Source organism: Leishmania infantum, chromosome 33 (genome assembly GCF_000002875.2).
Source record: "Leishmania infantum JPCM5 genome chromosome 33".
In the NCBI taxonomy this organism is placed as follows: Eukaryota; Euglenozoa; class Kinetoplastea; order Trypanosomatida; family Trypanosomatidae; genus Leishmania; species Leishmania infantum.
Window position 1 is genome coordinate 529,490 of NC_009417.2, and position 26,029 is coordinate 555,518.

Below are 26,029 nucleotides of genomic sequence, written 5' to 3' on the forward strand. Positions count from 1 at the left end.
GTTGGTTTGGCCGGACTGGGCCCCACTGCGATGGTAAGCGAGGCCGCAGAGAGAGAAGTGCGTTATCGCCTGATTGTCTGTTGCCAAAGATCTCTTGCAAAAGCCAAGTGCCGCATCTCTGCAAGTGCCTCTTTCGTTTTCTCATGAATGCCCTTGCAGTGCCGTGCTCGTCGGCCGAGGAAAGGGACGCTACTGCGGCTTTCCAGAGCGCGCATGGAAGTCTTCTGCTCCACACGTGCGACAGGCACAGGCGAACACGCACACGTCCATGTACACGGAAACTGTCATTCCTTCCGTGCCCATCCCATCTTCCCGCTTTCTACCGCCTCTGACGCTTTCTCGTTCCGTCAACATGGTCCCCGAAACGTAAACGACGTACTCGCACACGTGCACATGCCCACACACACGCACGTCTAGCAACGGACACGCCAGCGCGCAGCTCTTCCACTCTGCTCAACTGTCGCCGCTGACGACATCAACTAGTTGTGGTGTGCATGTTTGTTTGTCTTCAACCGCAGCTCTGTATCTGCGATGCAGATCGGCCTCGCCACCGCTGTGCCCTCGCCCACAACTTCTCCCCAGTGGCTGCAGGACATTGAGAATCAGCTTCTCATCCGCAACGCAGTCGAGCTGAAGCCGTCGCAGTCGATCTTTGATAGCTACACCACTCTCCATGCCTCTGTGCTACACCTGCAAACAGTGGAAGATGAGCGGCAACGATTGCGGATGGAGCAGAGTCGGCTCACGGAGCGGGTCCGCGAGCTCGAGCGGGCGGCTGCCAACTCGTCTCTGCAAACGTCGCGCGAGCGTGAACTGGAGGCGAAGAAGGACGCCCTGCAAGACCAACTGCGGGTGTACATGCAGCGGGAAAGCGACTACTACAAGACACTGTCAGAGATGAAGGCGGTACAAGAAGAGAGGGATAAGCTGCAGCTCAGGTCAAACAAGCTGGACGCCGAGCTGGAGCAACGCACAGCAGAGCTGCAGCTGCTGCACAAGGAGTACACGGCCCTCCGCGACGAGTACGACCGCGTGCGGCTGACGGTCAGCGAGGCCGACCGCTACCTACGCGAAGTTAAGACCGCGAAGGAGAAAACCGCGCAACTGCAGCACCGCATCGCGACACTGGAGGCTGAGGTGAGCGTGCTGCGACGTCAGTTGCAGGAAGCCCTCAAAGGGGAGACGGCCGCCGCCGTGGACAAAGCCAAGCACGCGAGCGCGAACAAGGATGGGGGGGACGCTGAAGTGACCCCGAGTCCCATGCACACCACCCATAGCCCGCACGCGGGCCCGTGCACAACGCTCTCTCCAAACTGCCTTGGTGCAGAGCCCAGTCGCGCCTCCATGGTCATCTCAGAGGCACACAATAGCAGCACGCTGCACGGGCTGTGCGTACTGGATGACGGCAAGCACTTTCTGACTTCTGGCGCGGACAAGCACATCCGTCTCTGGAATCGTCAAAGCGCGCAGGCGGAGAAGTACTTCTCCTCGAGCAGCATTGCCCTCGCCTTGGATACCTCGTCCCACTACTTGCTTGCCGGCTGCGCCGATCACGTCGTGCGCTTCTGGGATGTGAACAGCTTGCGGGTGCTTGAGATGACGGGGCACACGGAAAAGGTCGTGGCGGCATGTCTCACCTCCAGCGCCCAACACGCCTTCACCGCAAGCTCGGATAGCACCATCAAGCTCTGGGACGTTCGCCGGCGCGAGTCGCTGCGCACGCTGCTGTGCCAGAGCACATGCAACGACGTTACTGTGTCCGGCGACACGGTCTTCTCGGCGCACTATAACGGCAAGATCACGGTGTGGGACCGACGGACAGCGACGCGCAGCGGCGAGGTGGTGGCCCATCAGCGCGTTGCGACGTGTGTGCGTGTGAGCGCAAATGGGCAGCTGTGCGTATCCATGGGCAAAGACAACGTCATATCGGTACGCGACGCTCGTGTATTCACTAAGACGCTGTTCAGTGTCGCCCCGGTGCAGCTCATTGTGATGATGAGCTGGGCTCGTCTGTCCATCGCCCCCAGCGGGCAGCTGTGTGCCGTGGGCAGCGGACGGACCTCGGACCTCCTCCTTATCCGACTTCACGGAGGAGGGCAGGATGACGCGGAGGCGACCGACAGCGCATCATCTCCAGCGTCGGTAAAGGTGCTGAAGGCATCTATGTCGAACGCAACTTCTTGCGGCGATCAGGGTAGCGGTAGCAGCAAGGGACCTATCTTTAGCACCGCGTGGGGTGCAAGCGAGGGCGGTCCATTGGTGTCTATCAGCAATGATCACTGTGTGCAGGTGTGGGAGTGAAGTGCGTGCTGTAGGCTACACAATGGGGCGACAAACAAACTTGTGTGGGGCCACGGTGCTGTGCGCTCCCTACCCTTTCCGCTTCCACCGAGCCGCCTCGATTTCCCCTTCGGGTCATCACCAAAAGTGCCGTGCACTGGGGTGTCTGGATGTTCCTCGTATCGCTGCTCTGCTGATATTGCTTGTCTTCGTTTTCTTGCGTTTATTCGGCTGCCGCTCCCCCTTTCTTTTTGTTGTTGTTCATTGCTATTGAGACATGAACCCCCATTTTGTTCTTGCTCGTGCACGCGCGATGCATGCGTGTCTATGTATTTGGGAGGAAGTCGTCGTTCTTCCACAACCATCACCACCATCCCCTTCTCCTCCCATGCCTTTCTGGCGTGACTGTGCTGTGCCGCTCCCTCCCTCTATCGCTCTCTTTCTCTCGTGTCTTGGATTCGCTGCGTCTCCTTGAATGGACGCCACCGACGGACACCAAGACGTGACAGCGACGGAACACAAACGCACAAGTAACGCATACAAAGCGAAAGACAACAAAAAAAAAACGGCGAGACGCACACGCTGTTTTTACATGGGTGCCACGGCTGCTGGACTGCTCCAGCACGGAAAGACTGAAGTGAAAAGAGCAAAGGCGGGAAGCTTCTGTGGTGCGTAGCCGCTGCCGTGATGTACAGAACGGAGGCCTCAGGCGTGAAATGCGCCATCTTGCGCAGCTCTTATCTCCCTCTCCCAGCGCCGCCTCTGCGGCCAGCATCCCATCCGCTCCCTCGGAAGGACTCACTTGTTCGCTTGCACTGACCTTCATTGCCTCCTTCGTCTCTCCTTCCCTCCCTTTCGCCTTTCTTGGCTCGCCTGTCACGTTCATCCCGCATGCACAACCGTGCCCGCGTCAACATGTAGTGATCAATCACACACCTCTCCCTGCACACTGCACACACACCTCAAAGCAAGCGTTCCTGTTGCTCTTCTTGCCATCGCCCCTCACCTTAGTCGGCTAGCTGATCCCCCTTTTTTCCGCTTCTTCTTCCCTCCGTGTCTTGTTTTCTTTTTGTTTCTTTGCGTATGCGTGTGCACGTGCTCGTCTGCGTCTGTCCCGTTTTTTGTCGCGCGTGTGGATGCACTCGCCTGTAGGGAGTGTGTATTAATTCTCTTTCCCTCTCTGTGTGTTTGTGTATCGTGTTTGACGTGCCCAACTCCCTTTCTCACGTTCTATGTTACTCTTCTCGTTCAGTCCCTGTCTCGCACACACACTCTTCCCTTCCTTCCCTTTCTCTCTCTTCTTGATCTTTTTTTCAGTTTTTTTTCGTTCCTCCCTCGCCGTTTTCCTTCGCTTTCTTGTGTGTGTGTGTGTGTCGTTGTGTCATTGTAGCCTCTGTCTGTTCGCGTGCCTCTTTTGGTGTGTTGCCACCTATTTTTGTTGTTGTTCTTTGTTTGCTGACTTGTTTGCGGTGGTGGTGGCTGATTGTACTTCGCTTCTTTTTCCTTTTGGTATTTTGCGTTTTGCTGCTCTTGTGCGTATGTATCGGTGCTGTTGTTAGGGGTGGGGCTCTCCGTTTCTCGCGTGCTGCTTCTCTCTGCATCGTCGCATAAAAGAGCTTCTGTCTGCACGAGGCACAGAATCAGAGCAAGACAAGCAGACACGCTACTCTACGTCCCGAACATCAAGTTTTTGTTTGTCTTTCGTGTCGGTCGCTTGTGCGTCTTTTTGCGAGCGAGTGCGTGCGTGCCGTGTCGACTTTCCTCTTTTTTCAGCGGTAAACTCGCCTCACTCTTTGTTTCTTCGCACGCGCACTGGCGCGCGTGCCTGCGCATACGTGCATCTCGTGAAGTAGTGCATTTCTTGTTTCGTATAATAGCTATATACATGACCAAGAGATCTTCCTTCATCTTGCCAGTATTCCTTCACCGTCTTGCTGTGTGCTCCTCTCCCACACAAACGCACGAGCGCCAGCACACACACGTACACGCGCACAGATAAAAGAACGAATAGCCGTAAACTGCCTCTCCCGCTCCCTCCATTCCACACTTGCGCCTCCCACTTAGTCCGAGGACTGTGTCTTCGCTCGCACCTCTACTATTGCGGCTGGTCGCCTCTTGCAACGCCGTCACAGTATTGCGCTTCTCCAAGGGCTGCCTCACGGGACTTGGGCACGAGAAAAAGCGGGGAGACATTATAGACGGCACGGCACGTGAAACGCTGTTGTGCAACAGGGGGCGAGAGCGAAGCAAGAAGAAGTGAGGGGCGTCATTCCTCGTGCTCGCTCGCTCATTTTCTCTCGGTGGGCGTCGTCGGAGGTGCGAAACAAGAACGCAAATTGGCGGAAGGACAGAAAACCCGAAAGCAGAAGATTGAAAACGGTGATTTTCTTTTCCTGTGATCTGCTTGTATGCATGGTAACTGCGGGAAACGAAAAAAAAGCAAACGGGGATAAAAGTAAAACGCCTCTGCCGTGAAGATACGTGCACCACTAACCACGTATATTGTCCCTAGACTGCACGGCGCACCCTCCCCTCCCGCCAACGGCACGCACTCAGTCTAGCAAAAACGGAGAAGAGGCGCTTGTTCTCCTCGTTTGCGAATTCGCCGGTTCTTTTCCCGTACGCCTTTTCCGTTGCTCCTAGTGATTCCCTTCTTCCTTCGCCCCCCCACCCCCCAAAGCACACCCTTTTTGCTGACTGTTGTCAACAGCTTTTGTGTGTGTGGGTCTTCCTGTGCTCACGGCTCTCCCTCCCTACACACGCACCCACCCTCGCAGTCGCCATTCTTTTCGCTCCTTTTTCGGCCTCAGTAATACGGTTGCCATTGTCTTTTTCGTTTGCGTGTCTCGGCGCGACGGCGATTCCGTGCAGCCCTTCGGACAAGGGCGTACGGAGCCGGAAGGGAGAAAGTAAGGAGTGAAACGAAACAGAGAGCGTCTATCCTCACACCGACATCCCAATAGCCCGTTGCTTGGCCAACACGGCGTTGCTGTGAGCTGACTGCTTCCGCTTCATACTTGTAGCGTATTTTTTTTTACGTACTCCTCCCTCTCCATCTCCTGGAACTGCTGTGTTTTTTTTTTTTGTTCCTTCCGTGCCTGTGCATCTCTCGCTTCCCCAACTGCAGTGTCTCCTTGCTTTGCCTTTCGCGTGTGTGTCTTGTCTGCACAAGAGCAGTAACTCATCGGCTTGCGAATCGAAGCAGCGTGCGCGCTTATATCCGTATCAGCACATACATGTATATATCGATATTGATATATACACCTGCTTTATTGCTTTCAACGCGATCGCAGGCCCTCCCCCATACACTTACACACGTGTCGCGTAGCGGTAACGGTAATTTGCCTTCCCGTTGCTCAGAGTCGCGCTTAAGTGTAGGAGAGCACGCCCAAGGACTTCAAGAGAGACCCAGCACGCATCTTCAACACTGCCAGCGGTTGTCTCGCCACTTCGAAGCTCTGCTGCGGCCCGCTAGCCATCGCGCAAATACTGGTCAGCCGGTGCGCGCACCATAGGTCGAGTCAGCAAACAGGAGTGGAAGAAACGTACATGTAGTTGCATGGAGGACGAGAAAATCCACATCATCATTCCCTTATTCCCACCCCAGCCAACCACCCACGCGCCGAGCCTTCACACGTGCATTACCACCACCGCCCATCGCAGACTTCCTCGGCGTGAGATAAGGGCGACACAGTTTTTCGTCCTTTCTTTTCCAGTCGACGATAGCGTCACTGCCACCACGACGCAGAGCACTACGTTCTCTTTCTTTTCATCTTTACGTCTTCTTCGTTTCACTCGCTTGTGCGTGCGTTGACGTGTCCTTTTTGCCCTTTTCATTCAACGTTTTTTCTTTGTTATCGTTTTCTTTTTCTTTCGTATGTGTGTGTGTGTGTGTGAAGGGGCGCCGATCCTCTGCCGGCTCACTTGCTAGCCGATATTGGCCCTTCATTTGGATTTGGTGCTCTTCCCCTCCCCTCCCCTCCCCCCAGCATCTGCACACACACACACACACACACACACACGAGGCGTGAATTGCCGAAGCAAGTCCATCGGCGAAGGAAAGGGGAGAAGCTGTGTGAGAGGCGCAAAGGTCTCTCCCTGTCGTTTCTCTGAAGAAGAGTCTCATTATTGGTCGAGGCTAAGAGGGGCATCCTTTGGCTCTACTCTTCCATATCTGCGTCTCTCTTTCCTGGCCTGCTCGCTCTTTGACTCGCTGAGTGCGCGCAGCTGTAAGTGCGCTTGCCCGTCTACGCTGGCGTTTGGGTATCTCGCTGCATCTGCAACGTCTCATACCAACGCGATCGCTGGGCGCGGATGCAATGTTCGGCTGCGAGATGATGAGATTGAGCAGCGGCAGCGTTCTCGGAGCTGCCCTGAGCCTTGCCGTCACCACCATGGGTGCCGGCATCCTCACACTGCCTTCCGCCTACGCAGATGCAGGCATCATCCCTGCAACTCTTATCCTCGTCGGTGTCGGCATTCTCACGGTGTTCTCGATAGACTACATCATCCTCGGTGTAGACAAGCTGGGTCGTAACTCGTACGAGGAGCTCACACGTGAGTTGCTTGGCAAGAAGGCGGAGGAAGTGGTACGATGGATGCTAATCATTTATAACACGGGATCTGCTATTGGCTACCTCGTCGTCTTCGAAGACCTTGTAGCACCGATGCAGCCTCTCGTCACCAGCTACCTGCCCGCGCTCACCACGCCGAAGCACTCGCTGCTTTCCTTCTGGGCCGTCTTCATCCTGCCGCTCTCCTGCGTTCCCACGCTGGGGGCCCTGCACATCTCCTCCTTCCTCGCCATCTCGGCGACGAGTTTCATCTGCATCATGATTATTTTCCGCTACTTCGTGCCGGGCCCCACGGAGCTATCCGCCATGACGACAGACGCCATCGCCAACGGCACAGCATCTGCCAACTGGTGGTTGGGTAAGTACCCCTTGCTGGCTCTGCCGATCATCATGTTCTCGTTCGACTGCCAGTCCCTCGTATTTCAGATATACGCTGGCCTGGACGACATGCGGCGAAGCGTCATGATTAAGGTGGCCATCATCAGCCTCATCGTCACTGGCGTCATCCACGCTGCCGTCGGTCTCTTTGGCTACCTCTCGAACCCGGTGGACGTGCGCGAGAACATCATCAGCAACTACGACCCCAACGTCGACCGCCTCTTTCAGATTGGCTACCTCCTGTACACCGCACCGATGATTTTAGCATTCGTTTTGATGATGTTCCCTATTCGCGACTCGATCTTCATTTTGTGGTATGGCTACAGCTCTGCGTCGATGGCGACACACGTACCGCGTAGCAAGGACTTCACGCGACTTGTACACCAAGAAGAAGCGCTGGAGCTGATGGTGAATGCGGAAAGTGAGCATCAGCGCAGCCACTGCAACGGCTTCGGTAGCAAACACAACAACTACGGCAGCGTCAAGGAGGAACTGCAGCAAGTTATCGAAGCGAAGAAGCACCACAACGATATTGAGCGGATTCCGCTGCGAGATCATCTCATCATTAGCATCACACTGAGCACTCTGTGCGTGGCGGTGGCCCTCCTGGTTCCCGGGATCGTGTCGGTGGTCTCGTTACTTGGAGGTCTGTGTTGCTCCACGCTGTGCTTTATCGTGCCTGGTCTGTACCGCTGGCAGCTGCACTACAAGAATATTGCTCGCTGCCAGGCGTTTTGGGAGATGGCGCTCATGGTGTTCATGGTAGTCTTTGGCGGCGTTGCCGCCATCTTAGGCACAGCTGTGTGGGTCGAGGGCGTCCTACTCAGCATGTAATGATCACGGTGTGGCGAACACAGGGCGTTTGCCCACCGTGAAGGTTTTTTTTTGCGCACAAACGCAAGTATATATATATATATATGTATATGCGCATGTGTGTGTGTGTGCACTCCGTTGAGCTGCTGTTGCGGTCTAATTGGATTACACTCCCTTTATCGTCCCCCCACCTTCCCCTTTTTATTTTAGTCTTCTTTTTCCTTCTGTGTTGTGAGTGTGTGTGTGTGTTCATGTTTTTGTGACCCACTCTCCCCATGTTGTTCTCCTTTGATTTGCTGCTGTTGTTAAGTAATCTTTAAGAATAACAGACGTGTTTGTTTACGGGTTCGACATCCGCTAGCCGCCCCCCACCGCTTCCTTCCACGCATACGCACATACGCGCCAGCCAATATCGGTCCCTCCCCCTCCCGCCGTCTTTGATGATATCGTTGCCGTCTCTCTTTCTCTCTTTATCGCCCTCCCTCCTGCGCATCCGTACAGACACATTCCAGTATGATATATTCCCTTTCTTCCTTTCCTCACTGCGCGTGTTCTTTCCACTCGCCCCGTGGCCTAATTCTTGTCTTTCTAACGCTCCATTTTTTTCTTTACTTCTTCTTGCCCCTCCCCCGCGCCTACGCACATGTACACACGCATCGGCGCAAACAGTTCCTTCGTTCAACGGCGCGTTGCACGCGTGTCTTTGCCCGGTGCAGGAACAGAGGGTGTTTTTCTCTCGCTTCTCCGTGTCTCATTCCGTTCGCCCACCTCCCCATGTGTTGGGGTGGCTGCGCTCGATGGCCCCATGAGTGTGTCGTTGTCTTCTTCCCCTACTTGTGCATGGGCGCCTCTGCTCGTTTCTCTCCTCACTCTCTCACCCCTCCCCCGATAAAGTGTCCAGGTGGCTGCGCCTGCCTGTGCGTGTGTATTCCATGCCAGGCGGAGAGGCGAGCACCGAGAGGAGCGGCACAAGCTGAGACAAGGGCAAACAAAATGGAATCATCAGCGCAGCATAAGATGTGTGGCATCGATGGATGCCGCCGCCTCTGTATCACCTCCCTCCCCTTTCTGACGAAGAAACAAGAGTCTGGCACTCTTCCGCGCTTGTCTGTGCGACAGTGAGTGAAGGCGAGAGAGAGAGTAAAGCGAAAAAAATATATAGCGCTGTTGTTGCTTCTTGCTTTAAGCTGCGATGCAGATGGCACGAGCCTCGTCGGTGCACGCACATATACAGAGAGAGAAAGGGAGAGAGAGAGATGTATGGGAGGGAGAGAAAGTGGGGAGAGGGGGTGGGCATGCATCCCACCAGCACATTCACGCACGCGCGTGTGTGCCTGTGCACGTGTGGCAGGTGCAACCATGAGTCGCTTCCGGTTACGAGACCGAGTTAGGGCGCACCGCTCTGTCACGGCTATCTCTCGGTTATCCTTTCAGTACCATGTGTTCGCTTAACGCCCCCTTCTTCGCGCGCCCGCACTCACGTAAGTGCGGCTCTGTGGGTAGATCGCTAAGGGCAGTCGATCGCGTCGGAGAGCCTGCTTGTTATTCGTGAGGTCTTCTTTTTCATCTCCCCTTCGTTATCTTCTGCCACTGCGGAGCCGCGTGTGGGGGGTATGGTCGTTGGTGAGGGTGTGCGTGTGTACGTGTGCATGCCTTCCTTCTCTGTTTTTTTTTGTGTCCTTCGCGGTGAGGTCTACTACAAGAGCAGCGCCCTCTACGTAGGTGTGTGTGTGTGTGGCATGCGGTCATCCTCGCTGTCTCTTCTCCGCTTGCTTCTTTTTTCCCTTCGTTTTTCAGCCGACATGGGCACATGTGCTGGCGCTGCAGGCGCGTCACGCGCGCCGCTCACTACCGTTAGTCTCTGGGCATTGTGCGTTGAAAGACAGCGACAGCGTTCACAGGCTTTCGAAATCGGCAATGCAAGAGGAACCGACACCAACTGCAGTAGATAACGGGCCTGGTTATCGCTTTCAGGCGCCAGGCCCACATTCCCCGAAACCGCGCTACACGATACGGTACGCTGAGACAAAAGCTACTTGGCAGAAGCTGTCCGACACCAGACGAACAAGGATGCTCAACCCACGGGACGACAGGGGATTATCCTTGCACAGCTGCGCGGGGGCACCTGTCCGCACCTCGGGTCCCCGCAGCGGCGGGTGACTAGCAGAGACAAGATGGCGCCCTATATCTACTAATCCGCTGGCATTGTGGGGCGCCCCCGTGCCACTTTGGTACGACAAGCCATGAGATCTCTGTGCGCAGGTAAATGCTTATCCGCCGGCCCCCTCTACCCTCGACACACACACTCGTGTCAGAGGCGTGCGGATTCAGAAGAGGGCGGAATGCCCCCATCCCCTGCAGCCACAGGCCAATGGCATCGACGGAAATGGAAGATGAAGAGGACCGAGCCCTCCCCTCTCTCCCTCAGGCAGCAACGCCCTTCTGAAGCAGACCCCACGATCCGCTAGTGCGAGCGTTGTGCGCACGCGCTGTCATACACAGGTGGCGTGGCGTATCGCATTGGGCCAAGGCATGCAGAGGTGGAAAGAGCGCGACCAAGGAGCGAAAACAAGGCGTGAAGAGATCCGTACCCATCACCCCCTCCCCTACAGCGCATGTGTGCGAAGCGCGTGGCACCTGCTGCATCCGGCCGGGTGGGCCGATGAGGTGCAGATGCCGGCAGCATGACGAGAGCACCCTCGAGCTGCACCACCGGGTCCTCCAGACTCCCATGTGAAGAGCCTCCACACCATAGTGTGGCATGCCGCGGCTTGAAGCGACTGAGAGCGCGAGGCAAGGCACACGGGCAGGGTGCGTAGGGTCTCAGAAGGCCCTGACCTGAGGCTGGCCAACTTCCTCTCTGCGCCCATCCAGCATGCGAGTAACCCCCCCTGCCTACCACCCGCGCGGACGACGCCACCGCTTGTGCCCTCGAGCAGCACCCTGGCCGCGGCCCGCGTTGGATCGATGCGTGCAGTCCATCTGCGTCTCCGTGTGGGGCCGTTCACGGAGCACGCATGCGGAGAAGGGACGAGGAAGGGATGAGAAGAGCCCGTTCGGCGCATGACCCCGAGATGCAACGGCAGGGCGGCTCGTCCGAGACGACGACGGATGTAGCTGCAGTGCGGCAGAGGTGGATGAGCTGTGGCTGAGCGTGCGTATACGTTTGCCAGCTTGCTGGTGGCATAACGCCACGTTCGTAGTAAGAAAGCGAGCTTCATCGACCCTTTATCTCAAGCACCTGGTGCGTCGTCATAGCCTCCTTGTCTAGCGCCCCCCCCTCTGCATCCTTCTCTCCCCGTCTGCTCTCTCTATCTCTGCTTGCTCGCCAAGCCCCCTCTCCTTTCGTTTCCGTCGCCCTCACGTGGATTACGCTTTCCCCCAGCGTACTCTCTCTCTCATTGCGCGTCATCCTTATCGTCCGTTACCGTCTCTCCTTCACGAAGAAATCGGCGTTGATGCGGGGCACACCAGCTCGAATTCGTAGCTGGTGTAGGCTGCGGTCCCCTCTGCAGCAGCCACGGTCAATGAAACGACGCTGGGAGGGAAGTGGCAGGAGGGTGGAGGCATCGCCAACTATGGCATCGTCCGGTCAATGCACGATCGCGGATAACAGAGAAGCGAGGTGAAGCGGAGGGAAGCGGGGGGAGGCTTGAAAGGCGAGGAAGTGGAAAGGGCGAGTAGGAGCGGGGGCCTGCACAGCGATCAATGATGGGAAGCCCAGCGCAAGAAACGTAGGGCAGTGACGCGCACGCACCCAGTGAGAGAATGCTAAAATAAACATTTGTTTCCTTTCTTATTTGGGTTTTTGCTTTGTGTGTGTTTGTGTGTCTGCGCCCGGATCGCTTACTGTTCTCTTCCTCTCTCCCTTTGACTTGTCGATTTCCCATCCAACGCGCACACATCCGGATGTGACGCGATTTACTTGCTGTACGTTTTCTTGTTCTCTTGGCTTGCGTAGCTCTTTTTGTTCACTCCCTTTTCGTTTTGGGTGTTTGCCTTGCGTGACACACGTTGCGCTGAGAAGTGTTGTGTGTGTGTGTGTGTGTGTGTGTGTGTGTGGCCGTTGCTTTTCGCGTATTTCGGCTCTCCTCCTCTTTCTATGTAAACATGTTGTCGTCTTTGAATCTCTGTGGTGGTTTGTTTGTTCTTTAAGCTTAGGAGCTGCGACGTCTGCGTGCGTGTGTTTGCGCTTTTATTTCACGTGGGATGCCGAGTAGGTCAGATTCCGGCGGCGTACCTGAGGAAGTAGCGGGCACCGGTCTGCTGCGGTGGTTGTCGCTGCCTCGTTGTTTACTGCTTTTTTGTTGTTGTTCAGTCGTCGCGTTTGGTCTCAGTGCACGAGTTGCCTTTTTTTTCTATGCTCTCAACTTGTACTTGGTGGACGCGGCACTTTGAATGTTGTTGCACGCGAGGTTTTCTGGTCACTCGTCTGGCTTCTTTTCGTTTTGTTTTCTGAATTCGTGTATGTGTGCTTGAGCAACGGCTGTCGTTGGGTGACTGGAGAAGAGGGCATGGCGCGGCATTCGACACGCCTCACAGATGAGCCATCTGCTTACATTTTCGTTTTTTTTTTCTTTTTGCGGTTGCAAACCGCTTTCATCCTCCTCACATGATGCTCATCACACGCGTATGAGAAGGACGTCTCTGTGCGTGCGCGCATACATCTTCCTTCTCCCGCTTGGCACTTGCGGAACGCCTTTTCTATTGCCTCTCTTTTTCAAGAATCATTGGCCAATCCGCAGCGGCGCTCGTGTGCATTCCGCCCCGCGCCGTTTTTTCTGTTCCCCCCTCCCCTTCCCGTTGCCGTTCAGTGATCCCTGCACTGCTTTCCATTTTTGAGAATGGCCAGAACGTGTGAAAGTTTCTGTTTGTCCGCATTTTTTTTGCGTTGTCCTTCCTTCGCTCGCTCACTGCCCCCGCCCTCTCCAAACTTCCAAATCTCCGCCTTGCCCGTCTATGCCACAGCTTCTCCGGCCTCCTGTTTGTTTCCACTGTATTCTTAATCGTGTGTGCATCTCTCTCTTCGCGATGTAGGGCACTCGCTTTTGTTTTTCTGCTTGGGTTTGTCTCAAACAGCGGATGCACGCACATGGGCACGCACACGCACACACACACAAACTCAGTCACGTGCAGGCCCACACTCACACTCGCTCGTCCGCACGCGTCAGGCGACCGATATCAGCTATGAGCAGGGAGGACCGAAACTCAGGCAGTACTCAAGGGCCCGTAATAAAGCACGAAAGAAATCTAATAATCGCGAATACCTTCAGCACAGCCATAAAGAATGTGCTGTCGGCACCACCCGAGTCAGAGAAGAGCAAGCATGCACAGAGAGTGAGAAGCAAGAGGAGGTGGGCTCGCGGCGTCGGCGCAGGGGCTCTCACACTAATTAGCCACCACCACCTCTCCATCTCTCTCCATCCGTGGCTTTACTGGGGTCTTTTCTCGTCTCCGCCACTTGAAGCTGTCTCAGCTATCGCCCGCCCCACCCCTTGCTCCAGCGCAAGCTGTCATCTGTGCTCACGTCCCTGCATGCTGAGTATGCACGAAGCGGGCAATGAGGGAGTATGTATTCTTTTTTTTTGTGGCTGAGCTCTTTGTGTGACTGTCGAGCTGTCGTGACAGGTACCTTAGTCATTTCTGCCGGGCACAACGCCTCAAGACCTACTTCGTCTCCGTTTCTGTGGCTCGCCCCTCTCTCTCTTCGCTCTTTTCTTTGTGTGTTGGGGGGATCTACATCCGGAAATACCGTGTTATCGTCTTCCCTCCCCGTGTCGCCTGTCCTTTCATCTCTCTCCCTCGCTTACGCGTTCACTGTGTCACCCATGCCTGCTGCCCTTCACCGTTTCGCGCAGGCACTTTTGGATCTACGGGGGCGAGAGCAGGCGAACGTGCCCTCGGCACTGGCGTAAGGAGGAAGAAACCGAAGGCGACCAAGGCACATGCAAGGCGACACACGCGCACACACACACGCGCCAAACGCGGCAGCAGCAAAGGAGAGGGAGAAGAAGGTTATGTGGCGACCACGACGAGCGCAGGGCGTCGGAAGCGGGGAGGATATCCACCACCTGGTCAGCGCTGTACGTCGCCAGCGTATTCGCTCTTTGCCTTCATGCTTCGCAGTCGCAACGGAAATTGCCTGCCGCTGCTGCAGCTACTCGATCGAGTCCTTTCAAACCGACAGCACCGAGGCGAAGAATCCTTCTCGTGTTGTGGATACCGCCCCGACAGAGATGCACGAGTGGCCAAGTGCGCTCGCCCCTCCCTCTCCAATTCCAGCGACGGAGAAAGCGGGCATCATTGCGGAGTGGGTGCCGGACGCCTTGGGCTACCATCTACCGCTTGGTTTGCGAGAGCGTTGGGAGCCTTCGTCCAGAGCCAGTCCAACTGAAGCGGGTGGCTTGAAGGCTTCTAACGATGCTGAGACCCACAGCACAGAGCAGCAAGAGCTTGAGGAGGTGTCAAGCGCTGGAGACCCGTGCGCGAGCAGCCGAGTCGGCGGCAGCGGCAGCGGCCATCGCAGTGTTCACTCCGACGGCCCCCCATTCTGCGGTCCTCTGCCCAACTTCGCTACGTCACCGGTGTTCGAATGGAAGCGGTGTCTGTGGCAGTGGCGTCCGGTGAAGATCACGTCTGCAGCAGGCACGCCACACCATACGAGCCTCACCGTCACCGTACCGATGTCATCCAGTGGAGAGAAACGATCTTTGCAGGACGAGACGCACTGCAGCGACGGCGACAAAAACGACCTCGCTGAAGGAGGGCTAGGCGAAAGCTCGCAAGTCTACCATCTTGTGCCGTTTTTACTCTGTCCGACGCTCGAGGTGTGCGCCACTCAGCCCCTCATGCATGATAGCCTGCGAGAGGAACTTGCGGCAGCCCAAAGCGCTTGCCATCATCGGCGCCGGTGTTGGTCAGAGGACGCGAAGCAGGACCGCCTTGGCACTCGCCACTGCCCAGCATACTCTGAGCGCGAGACTCGACTGTGGTCGATCACCATGCCTACTCCCGTTGGTGAGCTCGCTCTCTCCTCCCCGAAGGACGCTGACGGTGATGACGCGATCAAGCAGAGCACCATGCTTGAGCTGCCGACCTTCGCGATGATTGAAGGCGAGCCCCCAATGAGGGTAGGAGGGCGTATCAGAGCTTGCTGGGGCCATGGAACCACCCGCCCAGCGCCGCCGGAAGCGGAGACATGGGAAGCCGCCACGGAAGCCGCGCGGGGTGAGCAAAGCGCCTCAGCCGGCAATGCCGCCGTCCCCTACGTCCACGTCTTCTGCTCTGAGATGAGCGCTGCGTGCAGCGAATCCCTTCTGTCGCAGACAAGCATCAAGGCGTCAGAGTCGCACACGCCCTCCTCATGCGACGTGTTGAGTCCGACGCTACCCCTCACGCGTCGCAATGTTGTGGGTGGGGGACTTGCGGAGCTCATTCTCGCCGTGGACCGTTACGCTGCCTTGATCGCACGCGGTGAGTTGGCGCTGTCCGCCGCCTGCTGGGCGACGCTCTGTGACACGAAGAACTGGTGGGTCGTGCAGCGCCTGCGCGTGTGCCCGCTGGAGATGGAGCGTGAGCTGGTCGCGGCCACTGAGGCACACAAACTCTGGCAGCAATACGCCGTTTCACGCAACAGCACCTTGGTGGGGAAGAGCAGCCACGGCATTTGCTTTTACGACTACCCTTTCTTGGCGAAGTGGCCACTTGGCCGACAAGAGACGATCAAAGCCACTGCGCCCATCAGAGCTCACACTCGCTGGCGTGTTTGAGGGAGCGGGTTGGGGAGGGGGAGGTCGAAAGAGGCGTTTGTGTGCGCATCGTAGGGGAAGCGAACGTGCAAACGCCTTGTCAGAATCGGGCGTGAGCGCGTACGCATACGTAGTCTTAGCCGTAGGGGAGTAGAGTACGCTCTCACCGAGACGTCTTCCTGCACGCCTCCCCTTTTTTCCATCACCCAGCACCACCGCTATCCCTTCCCTTCTCCGTGCCGCTGGTGAGAGAGAGAAACTCTATGTCTCCTCCCTTCTCTCGGCTCAGTCCGATGGCATCTCTTCTTCTGTGGTCCGCCGAGTGGATGTGTGGGCGCGTGCGCGTCTCACGCGCCCACACTCTCTTCCTCCTTTTGTGATTGCATGTGTTTTTGTTTGTCGTTTACTTTGTTCACATCTGCTACGCGTGCCGCCACCTCACAAGACGCCATCTGGCTTCTTTGTCGTCTTCTGCTTCTCTGCCCAGTTTGTGTGTGTGTGCTATCTGTCTCTCCTCCTGCTTCACGCAAGGCGAGGTGCAGACCGATCACACGCACGCACACGCCAAACCATTTCCATCGTCTCTCTCCCTCCCTCTACGGCTGTGATTTTCTTCCTCCTTTTTTTTCCTCCAGGGGCTTAGCAGTGGTTTGAATAGTGATGGTGATTGCATCTGCCCTCGGGCACCTCCCGCATGGTGCGCGTGTACGTCTGTGTGTGGATCTGTCTCCGAAGCCAACCACCCCTATGGATGGGGTGCTGTTCGTCAAGATGAGGAAGAGACTTTCCTGCTGCGCTTCTTCAGCCCCCGCCCCGCCCCAGGCAAACAGAAAAGAGCAGACCTACGTACAAGGCACAGCGGCGGCCAAGGCAGATGCGCCTCTCTGCCTAGCTTGGTACTCCCTATACCTGTACCTCCACCTTTCCGCCTTCCCCTCCTTGAACGGGAGTGACCGCAGGCGGCCGGCCCATCCACACATTTTTTCCCTCTCTCCTGGAGAGCATGCGCGCTCGCCTTCCGTCTCTTCGGCACGGTGCACGCCTCCCTTCCTTGTGTGACGGCGGCGCTGTGTGTGCCTTCTGCCCACTGCTCGAGTGCACGGACCCTTCCTCTTCCACCGCCACCATTCCCTGTCCGCTGAACAGGCAAGCCGCCACACTCATGCACGCAACGGGCCGTCAACCTGCGCCAACTTCCTCCCTCCCTCCCTCCCCTCTGACAGCCCTGCGATCACTTTCCTCTCTCTTTCATTAGCCCCTTACCGGCAGCTCAACCGCGCCACCACACCGACATCCCATTTTTGAACAACACGCGCACGCAAGCAAACCAAAGGGTAACTCGACGGAGCCCATCGCGAAGGAGGCAAAGGCAGCGAGCAGCGATCATACACGACACAAAAACGGAGAGCAGAGGAAACAAGGTGGTTTGTGCATCGAAACGTGCATACACAAGCACACACGCACGCACAGACTAATAAACGGCAACAAAACACGCACACACGTACACAGTAGAGGGTTCGGAGGACCTTGTACGACTCCCAGACGAGAAACACACCCACACAAAGGCATCCACGGAGAAGAGGCTGAGGGGTGAAGTGTTGGCCTGCGGGCCTTTGTTCTCTCTCTCTGCATCGGTGTCGCATCTCGCTTTCTGGCCACCGTGGACGACGGGGGGACTGTATTGCCCATAACCCCTGCGTTTCCTTGATCAGTCTCTGACGTTATTTCCCCCTGGACCTCCATCACGTGCCCCCGCCATCTCACGTTTTTTTCGTTGTTTTACTTGTTAAAGCTCGCGCTCTTCTTTCCCGCTTGGGCTCCTCTTCCATCTCACGCACACTTTCCATCTGTCCCTCCGTTCGCTGTATTCCGCACGCCCTTTCCTTCGCCCTCCCCCCGTCAATTTCGGTGGAGTTTTCGATTCTTCCGTTTTGCCCTTTTCTCGTTGCTGTTATCTGCTGGGAGCGCTTGTTGCCCTTTATCTCTTTTCCTCCGCTCTCCTCTACCTCTCTCTCCAACGCCTAACGTTGTGGCCTCACACGGCTCCCTCCCCCCTCCCTCTTCACCGACACGAAGCCTTCTTTCCTCGCCGCCCTCCTGCAGGTGCACCCACCATTAGTAGTAGTCGGGAACCTTTCGTGCTATTCCAGACAGAGGGAGCGGTAGACGTACCTTTGCCCGAGGCTCTCCACAAACCTTCCCCCTCCCCTACTCCTTCAGCCTGCCACGTCTCTCGCCCCTTTGATCTCGCTTATTCTTTTCTTTCCTTCTTAATCAGTCCGTGTGTGTGTGTGTGTGTGTCTTTCCTTGAGAAGGCGCTCTTCGTTGTACTTCGCACGGCTTTGCTTTTTTTTTGCTTCATACTTCATTTCTTCGCTCGTGCATACTCTTCCACTTCACCTTCGCACTGTAGTTGCTCGTGCGTGTGTGTGTGTGTGTATATGTGTGTAGCTCTCGCTCTCGCTCTGCTTCTACGCATCGATCGGCACGCTTTACCTTCGTTACCTTCTCTATATACGTGTAGATGCCCTCTGGCTAAATTTACAGACTACCGAGGCCCGACACGCGCTCAGCACACAAACGTTGCCTCATCTGATCGAATTCCCTCCACCTCTCATCTCTTTATCTCTTTTTTTTTTCGCCTCTTTCTTTTTCCCCCGTTTGCTAACGCACGCACACGCGTTACGCAAAGTGCAAACACCAACGAAGCGTATATACAAGCACATACATATACGCACCCGTAGAGAGAGCGCTCGCTCCTCCATTAGCGCTCCTTCATCGCACGATTTCCATTTCTGTTTTTTTTTGTTATTTGATTTCATCTCCATTTTCGTTCGCCGCATTTCATTTTCCCTGTTTTCCTCCGCATGCCCTACCCCCTTTGTGTCTGTCGTATTCTCTGCGTGCGTGTCTTCTCCATCGTGGCGATCGTCTCTTGAGTTCATCCCATCCTCCTTCCATTTCCTCACGGTTTGGCGTCTTCTTTTTTGTTTTGTTTTTCCCGTTTCCCCTGAAAGCCGCCGCACACACACACACACGCACACACACCACACCACATACACCCAACCGCCGCCCCGCATATCATTTCGTTTGCATTGTTTGGTTTTGTTTTGTTTTTGCTTGTTTCACCTCTGCTGTTATTATTACGCGCTATTTGCTCCCTCGTTATATATATATATATACACGTGTGTGTGTGTGTGTGTGTGTGTGCTCGCGTGTGTGTTTCTCGATTTCCTTTTCTTCGACTTCCAGTCTTGTTGCTTTGCTGTTCTCCTCCTGGCATCTGACTTCGAGTCACACATTCCCCCTCCCCTCCTCCTCTTCCGTTTCATTGAGTCCATCGCACTCCTTCGTGACTTAAGCGTACACCTCTTTTCTTTTTTTTTTCACGATTATTCCCTCCTTCTCGCTTTGTGAGTTGCACCTACGCCATACGCCATAGCCGCTGCCGCCTCTTCTTCCCTTCAGCACACATCTCCATCTCCTCTCCCACCGCTCTCACCTTAGGGTTGTGGGTTTGTTCTCGCTTTACTTTTATTGTTCCTTCCTGTGTCTCTTTACTCTTGACCCTGTTCACCGATTGCTCACCACCACCACCACCACCGACTCAGCTGCGCTCGCGTCTCACTGTTCGCTCGATTCGTTTTCGTTTTTTTTTCGGTTGTCATGTCTGGTATTTCCCATTTGTCTCTCTGTTGTCGCCTACGCTGCTCCTCTTCACTGTGTCAACTTTCTCCGCTCGATCATCTCGTGCATCGACAAGGGTGGTGAGGTCAACCAAAGCGAAAAAAAAAAGAAAACATTGGACGTCTGCGTCCGTGTGTGTGTTTGTGTGTGCGTGCGTGCGTGTGTCTACAGTCGTGGCGGATTCGTTCGCGTCTCCCCCTCCCCTCCGCCCTGACACCTGCCAAACGGCCCAATATAATCACCTACGCGCGCACAAGCTCAGGTGCGGCGATACGCGCCTCGTCACCCTCTGTGTGTGTGTGTGCGTGTGTCTTCTTTCCTGTTGCCTGTTGTCAACATATATATATATATATATATATATGTTCGAGGAGGAGTTTCCAGCGTGAGGTGCGGAATCAAACACTCGAAAAAAACGAAAGCACGCCGGGCAGGAGTAGAGGGCAATTTAGCACTAGAGGGAAGCGGTGCGCATTCACTTGAGTCTCGGTGTTTTTTTTTGGGCGTCTTCCTGCCTGCCTGTGTGTGTGCGCGCGCGCTCTCCACCCCTCCCTCCCTTTTTATTGGTAGCAAGAGTCACCTGTTCTCATCCACAACTCTCGAATCCCATCTACACTTACTTTCATTAGTTCTTTCTACGTTTTCTTATTTGTTTGTCGCGCTCGGTCTCTCTTGGGCTCTTGTCCACTGTTTTCCTTATATGAGTATCGTGCCTCTCGAGGTTTGCTGTTATTTCTCCATTAGCCCCCCTCCTCATTCCACCAGCTCGTGCCCTACCGCCTCCCTCTTTTCCCGCCGCTTTTTTTCCTATCACAGCTTGCGAGGTACAGTCGTGCGTGGTTCCCCCTCCCCTTGCGTGAGTGCGCGCTTGCAAGGATCTACACGATCACGACTTTCGTCTCGTTTAGGCGTTCGCTCTTTTCCTCTCTCATCCGCCCTAATAGACGCGACCACAAACAGGCGCTTGTACGCTCTTGCACGCGAAACCACACGCAAGCACTCCACCTCGTGAAGATATCCTCTTCCCTTTTTGACTTGTGCATGTTTTGCTGAACCTTATTTTTTCTCTGGTATCCGTTACGACACTTTCTTTGTGTGTATGTGTGGTGCTGGTGGCGTTTGATTTGCATACGGACGTGTTCATCTGTGTTTATGGTTGTGACTAGCCTGAGTGTTGCGATCGCCCTCTCTCCGTGCGCGTTTTCCTTTTTTTTTGCTTGGCCTCTCTCTGTGTCGTTTGCTTTTACTAACGGCTCAGTGTCCTCCCTTTTTATCTCCTTTTTCCTCTTTGACGCCCAACCCTCACTCGTCCTACACTCTCTTCCTCACGGCCTTGTTCACTAGTCCGAAACCGTCGCCGCCACCCCACCTCTCTCTCTTTCACCTCTCTTTGACGGCGGCGTCGCTGTTTGTCGTCGTTGCTGTAGCTCCGTGCTGCCACCTCGAGTGCAGGTTTACATGGGGTCAGCCCCTTGCCGAGGCCCTCTTGTCCAAAAGAAGTTCGGCGATCGCGCTGCTCCCTGTAGTGTGTGTGTGTGTGTGTCTTCTTATTTCTCTTTGAGTGAGCAGCGTCGTAACGCAGCCAGGCAGCCATGTATAACTTCTTCACCGGCGTCAATGCGCCCTCGACTCCACCGCAGAAGCAGCCGCAAGCCGAGCCATCACTACCACCCTCGGCCTGTCATCACCACGTAGCCGCAAGCTCCCTCCTTGATGGCATGACGACACACAGCGCATCCCTGTGGCTTCTCAACGCTGCACAGCACCCTCCGCTCTCATACGCACGCAGTGATGGTGGCGGCGGCAACTTAGCAGGAGCAGAACAGGAGAAATGGACGACTGCTTCTAATTTTTACAGCACCTTTCCAACGTCTGCTGCCCCGCCCTCCAGCAGCGGTGTGCAAAGCCTCCACGGCGTCGGTCAGCAGCCAGCGCAGCAGCCACACCAGCACTTATGCACCTCTATCCTTCAATCACACGAGCACGTGGGAAGCAGCGCCACACCCGTTCCGGGCCTGTCATCGCGGTTGCCGTTGCAGGAACATCTGTCGTCGACTTGCGTCACGCTCAGGGGGGAGTCCCTTCGCGTGCGGTTCGACGGCGCCCCCTACTCGCCCTTCGCGTCGACTAATGTAAGCACAGCTTCGCAGCCGCCTGAAGCTATGCACAGTAACCAACAGTACTACGACAGCATGAGTCATCACAGACGTTACAGCGCATCCAGTGCGAGTAGTATACGGCACACTCTGCAGGTGTCTGCGTCGCCGGAGCAGCAGCACCAACAGCAGCGACTACCGATCTCCAGCAGTGCGTGGGCCGCTGCTACCCCCGCCACTGCTACGCCGGCCTCGCTCTTTGCGTCCTCCTTCATCCGATCCTTGGCAAGCACGACCTATCCTTGGTACTCCTGTGATTTGAGTGGCAATGCCCTGCCGACGCTGCCGGCTGCCGTCCCAGCGCCATATGTAAGTGGAACGACGCTGCCCATGTCTAGCCAGTCGCAGGCAACCTACTCGGTCATGCCGCAACCACCGAAAAGTGGACAGCCTTGTTCATCTACCGCACACCCTACCCTGCACTCGATCATGATCGTCCACCCGACCCTGGACAGGGGCACAGCGGCAATTTTGCAGGCATCCACAGACGCGGTGAACACGCCGCTCCATTGCTTGACGGACCTCAAAGCGTCTGAAATTTCCGGCACAACGCATTACCTTGAAGCCGTGCAAGGTGGCGGCAGCGTTGGCGACAACTCGAAGCAGTCCTACCCGTCATCGATTCCCACGGCGTCGCGCCAGCCACAGCCGCCGCTTCAGCAATACTGCCTGCAGCCTACTTCACAGCAGCAGCAGAGTCAGCAGTTGGCCGCGGAGCAGTCGCCAGTGTACTCCTGCCTCCTCACGAACGACGGGAACATCAGCCATTTTGTCAGCCATACCACGGTGGCTGGTGCAATCATCCAGCCACCTTCTTCGATGCTGAACGGCGTCGCGTCCTTGGCCTCGCTCAACTCGGGTGCCGCTGGTGCTGGGCGAAGCGGAGCATGGCAACAGCCATCCACCGCGGATATGGGCAGCTACAATGATCAGAGCAGTAAGCTCCAGCTCCAGCAGCAGCAGCAGCAGCAACTACGCCCGGTCAGCGCTGCACGGCCGGTTACCGACACGCGTGGAATCGCTCGCCGAAACCGCGACAGGGCTGTTCTCTTCGTGGGGCAGCTCAACTATGAGGCGACGGAGGCTGATGTATCGCAGGTGTTCTCTTGCTACGGCAAGCCGCTGAGCGTGGTGGTACTGAAAGACAAGGGCAAGGCGGCGAAAAAAGGCGGCGCTGGAGGTATCAGCGGCGGCAGTGCAACAACGCACCGTAAAGTCGGTGGCTCGGCATTTGTCACATATGGGACCACGCTGGAGGCCGACACAGCCATCGTGGCGCTTCACGGTCGGTACAATGCCAAGGACGATGATGCCGAGAACGTCGACAATTCCAAGTATCTGCAGGTAAGCTACGGCCAGCAAACGGGGCTGATCTCAGCATTTGGCATGATGCACGCCGAGAAGCTGCACGCCTCGAAGCCGGAGAATCCAATTCCGTTGTTGGTGAAGGGCCGCACAAACGGAAAGTCGTGAAGCCCACGAAGCCGAATGAGCGGGCGAGATAGCGCGTTTGGTGGTCAAGCGCTGAACGGAAACGCGGAAGAGGCTCTGCAGAAGCGGCGCCAGACGCGAACGTGGCTTCTTTGACAATATCTTCTTTTTTTTTTCGGAGAAGCGCGGAGTGCGAGCAAAGAACACGGCGAGGGGGAGATGCACGCGGGTGCACAGCAGCGCACATAGCGTGCAAATGAGAGGCATTCTTTCGCATGTGTGTATGGACTGGTAAGTGAGAGCGCATGTGTGGTCTCCTACCTTTTTTTTCCGTCTCTCCTCGGGATCCCTGATGACCGTGGCGGAGGGGGACACCTCAGTGCCCAGCACCCCAGCCCTATGTAGGGAAAAGCCAGGCCGCTCCTCTATCCCCTGCCAATGCCGAGCCACTGCTGGTCGTGGCAGGGCCAAGTGCTTACGATGTGGGGAGGTCAGAGCGATGTGCCACTACTGGTGTCGGCGGTGTGGTTCTGGATAGCGTTGCATCGGAGCGACCTGCAACAGCGAGCACGTTTGTACGAGTCCATATGGGCAAGGTATCATCATGACTAGAGCTCATCTCACCCGGCCCTCGCACTGCCCACTGGTGCGGAAAGCCGGGGCCACCCCGAGGGGGAAGCGCCAGGTGGCGAGCGGCATGATGGGAGGAGCAGTTGTGAGGCGACCCGTGAGGCGGGGGTAGGCAGATTATGAGGCCGAGGCCGTGCTGTTATAGCTGAGCCTTCATTGCTGTAACGCGTGTCTATGGCTGCTTCGCATCAGGCGATGGGCCTTGTGGCAGGCCGAGGTTTAGAGTGGCGTTCGACTCCCGTTGTGTGGCAGCACAGATAGTGGAAGCGAAAACTCTCATCAATCTGTCAGCCCCACTTCAGTTCGACTTTTTGTCTTGTGGTTCATTGCCCCCTTCCCTCGTCCCCCCTCTCGCGACTGCTTCCAGAGCTCATTTTTTGTCGATGTCACACCCTCGCCCTCTTTCCTCTCTCCCCCTCGCGGTATTGCAGAACGGATGCTATCATGATTCGTCGACACTTCTTCGTTGCGGTGGTATATAGATGTGGGTGTCTTTTTTCTTTTTGTGCCGTGGACGAGTCTTGCTGCTACCTCCTCCCTCCCAATACCTCCGCCGCCGGGCCCTTCCCCCTCTCCCCGCTCCCACTCAAAACCCTCATCAGCACCTTCACACATTTGTAAGTCGTTTGTTTCTTGTTGATTTTGGATTCCTGCCCCTCTCCCCGTGCCTCTCCCCAGTCTTGGCTTTCCTTTTTCCAAGGCTGTCATCCGTATGCTGTAGTGCTTGCCCACGTGTGACAAATCGAATCTGGGGTCGAGGGAGTGTGGTGTGGCTCACCTTTTTCTTATGATTTGTGCCGAGGTACTCTTGTTGCTCTAGATACGTGTGTGTCTGTCAGCCCTTTGCCTCTTCCTTCGCAGTCAGCAACTGAAAACGGGCTTAGAGGGTATGGTACATGTGGGCGCGCACACACACATGCATACACATATCAAGAACTGTCATCAATGCTGTATGCACTTGGCGTTGCATACTCCGCACAAGCCTTTTTTTTTTGGCTTGCGGTTCTTCGTTTGTCTTCTCGAATCCAATCCTGCTCCTCTCCCTCCTCTCCCCTTTTCTTCTGCGAATCCTCTTTCCCTTTGCGTGTGCGTGCGCGTGTGAGCATTTCTCTCGCTCTTTGTGTCTCCTCCCTCCGTTCTGTGGTCCCATTCGATACCCCTCAGTCCTCACTGTCCCCCTCCACGGCACTTTAGTTGTGCGTGTGTGTGTTTCTTTATTCCTCTTATTTTTTCTTTCGTCGTGCGGCGATGTCTTTTCCATGTTCCCCGCGCTCTCTCGCTCTCTTTATGTTTGGTGTTATTGGTCGCTGTTTTGTGTGACTTCTCTCATCGCTTATTGTTTCGTGTTTGGTCTCTCTCCCTCCCTCCCCTAGCCTTTTTTTCTTTTGGTCTTCCCCCGGGCCGCGACACGTGTGAGCGCGGCAAGCAGTGATGCCGACGCTCTCTCCACCCCCTCCCTTCCCCTCCTCCTCGTCCTCTTCGCATCCCCTTCACTGTTTTATATGCGTGCGTCTGGGCGCCGAGATGTGTTCTTGGGTGAGTGTGGCGGGTGTGCAGAGGCCTTTTCAGTCTTTTGTAGAGGACGCGCTCATGCATCGCTTTTTTCTCTTTCTCTTCTCATATTAGGGGATCGACTGTCGTGCCCGCGCATCTCCGTAAGTAAAGGCGCCTTCACTGCTCCTTTTTTTATTCCTTGTCCGTATACTCGTATAGATGCCGCTGTGCACTAGTACGCGTGTGTGTACACTGGCACGCAGCACTGCAGGCAAGGAAAAACATTTTTAAAAAGAAGGCATACCGTCATGTCGGCACAGAGGTAAGACTTCACGTATGAAACTTTATGTTGTTGTTTTCTCACTTTCCCTCTCCGTGCCCTTCGCTCCGTTTCTTTTGTTCCTTGTTATTAGTGTGTTGATATCGCTGATGGTGCTGATGGCTGCTCTCCTGTGCCCTCCGCTCGGCACACAGTCACGCACGCTTGGCTATTCGGAAAGAAGTAGAAGGCGAAACGGAAAGAAGTTGTTGTGTTACTACACTTTTACATGCTTACATGTGTAGGTTCGTCCGCACATCGACTCGTCTACCACGCCCAATTCAAACACTCGTGAGTATCGGCAAAACCCGTCGTTCACTCCTCCCTCTCTGCATGCTCCCCTCCCCCGACAGGCCCTCAGTTTTGCTGCTCTTGAAACCACACCATCATTTGTTGGATGATGTCTTACGCGCGCCTCATGTCTCTTCTCGATGCTCGGCCCTGCACAGTATATGTGCATGAAAAGGCGAGAGGCGGAACCACAATGATGAGCGCCCTACAAGAGGCAGAGAGGGCGAAGAA

At 55.7% G+C, this 26,029-nt stretch overlaps 4 protein-coding genes across 4 annotated transcripts; all 4 read left to right on the forward strand.

The window, feature by feature from the left end:
• Positions 1-531: 531 nt before the first annotated feature.
• On the forward strand, positions 532-2,301 carry LINJ_33_1500 (conserved hypothetical protein; the record flags this gene model as incomplete). The annotated part of the gene is made up of 1 exon (XM_001468195.1): positions 532-2,301. One exon carries the CDS (start codon positions 532-534, stop codon positions 2,299-2,301), a length of 1,770 nt encoding a protein of 589 aa, XP_001468232.1.
• Positions 2,302-6,599: 4,298 nt separating this feature from the next.
• On the forward strand, positions 6,600-8,066 carry AAT26 (amino acid permease-like protein; the record flags this gene model as incomplete). Its single annotated transcript, XM_001468196.1, has 1 exon — positions 6,600-8,066. One exon carries the CDS (start codon positions 6,600-6,602, stop codon positions 8,064-8,066), a length of 1,467 nt encoding a protein of 488 aa, XP_001468233.1.
• A 5,924-nt stretch (positions 8,067-13,990) lies between these two features.
• Positions 13,991-15,814, forward strand: LINJ_33_1520 (conserved hypothetical protein; the record flags this gene model as incomplete). The annotated part of the gene is made up of 1 exon (XM_001468197.1): positions 13,991-15,814. One exon carries the CDS (start codon positions 13,991-13,993, stop codon positions 15,812-15,814), a length of 1,824 nt encoding a protein of 607 aa, XP_001468234.1.
• Positions 15,815-21,069: 5,255 nt separating this feature from the next.
• On the forward strand, positions 21,070-23,106 carry LINJ_33_1530 (conserved hypothetical protein; the record flags this gene model as incomplete). Its single annotated transcript, XM_001468198.1, has 1 exon — positions 21,070-23,106. One exon carries the CDS (start codon positions 21,070-21,072, stop codon positions 23,104-23,106), a length of 2,037 nt encoding a protein of 678 aa, XP_001468235.1.
• Positions 23,107-26,029: the final 2,923 nt, after the last annotated feature.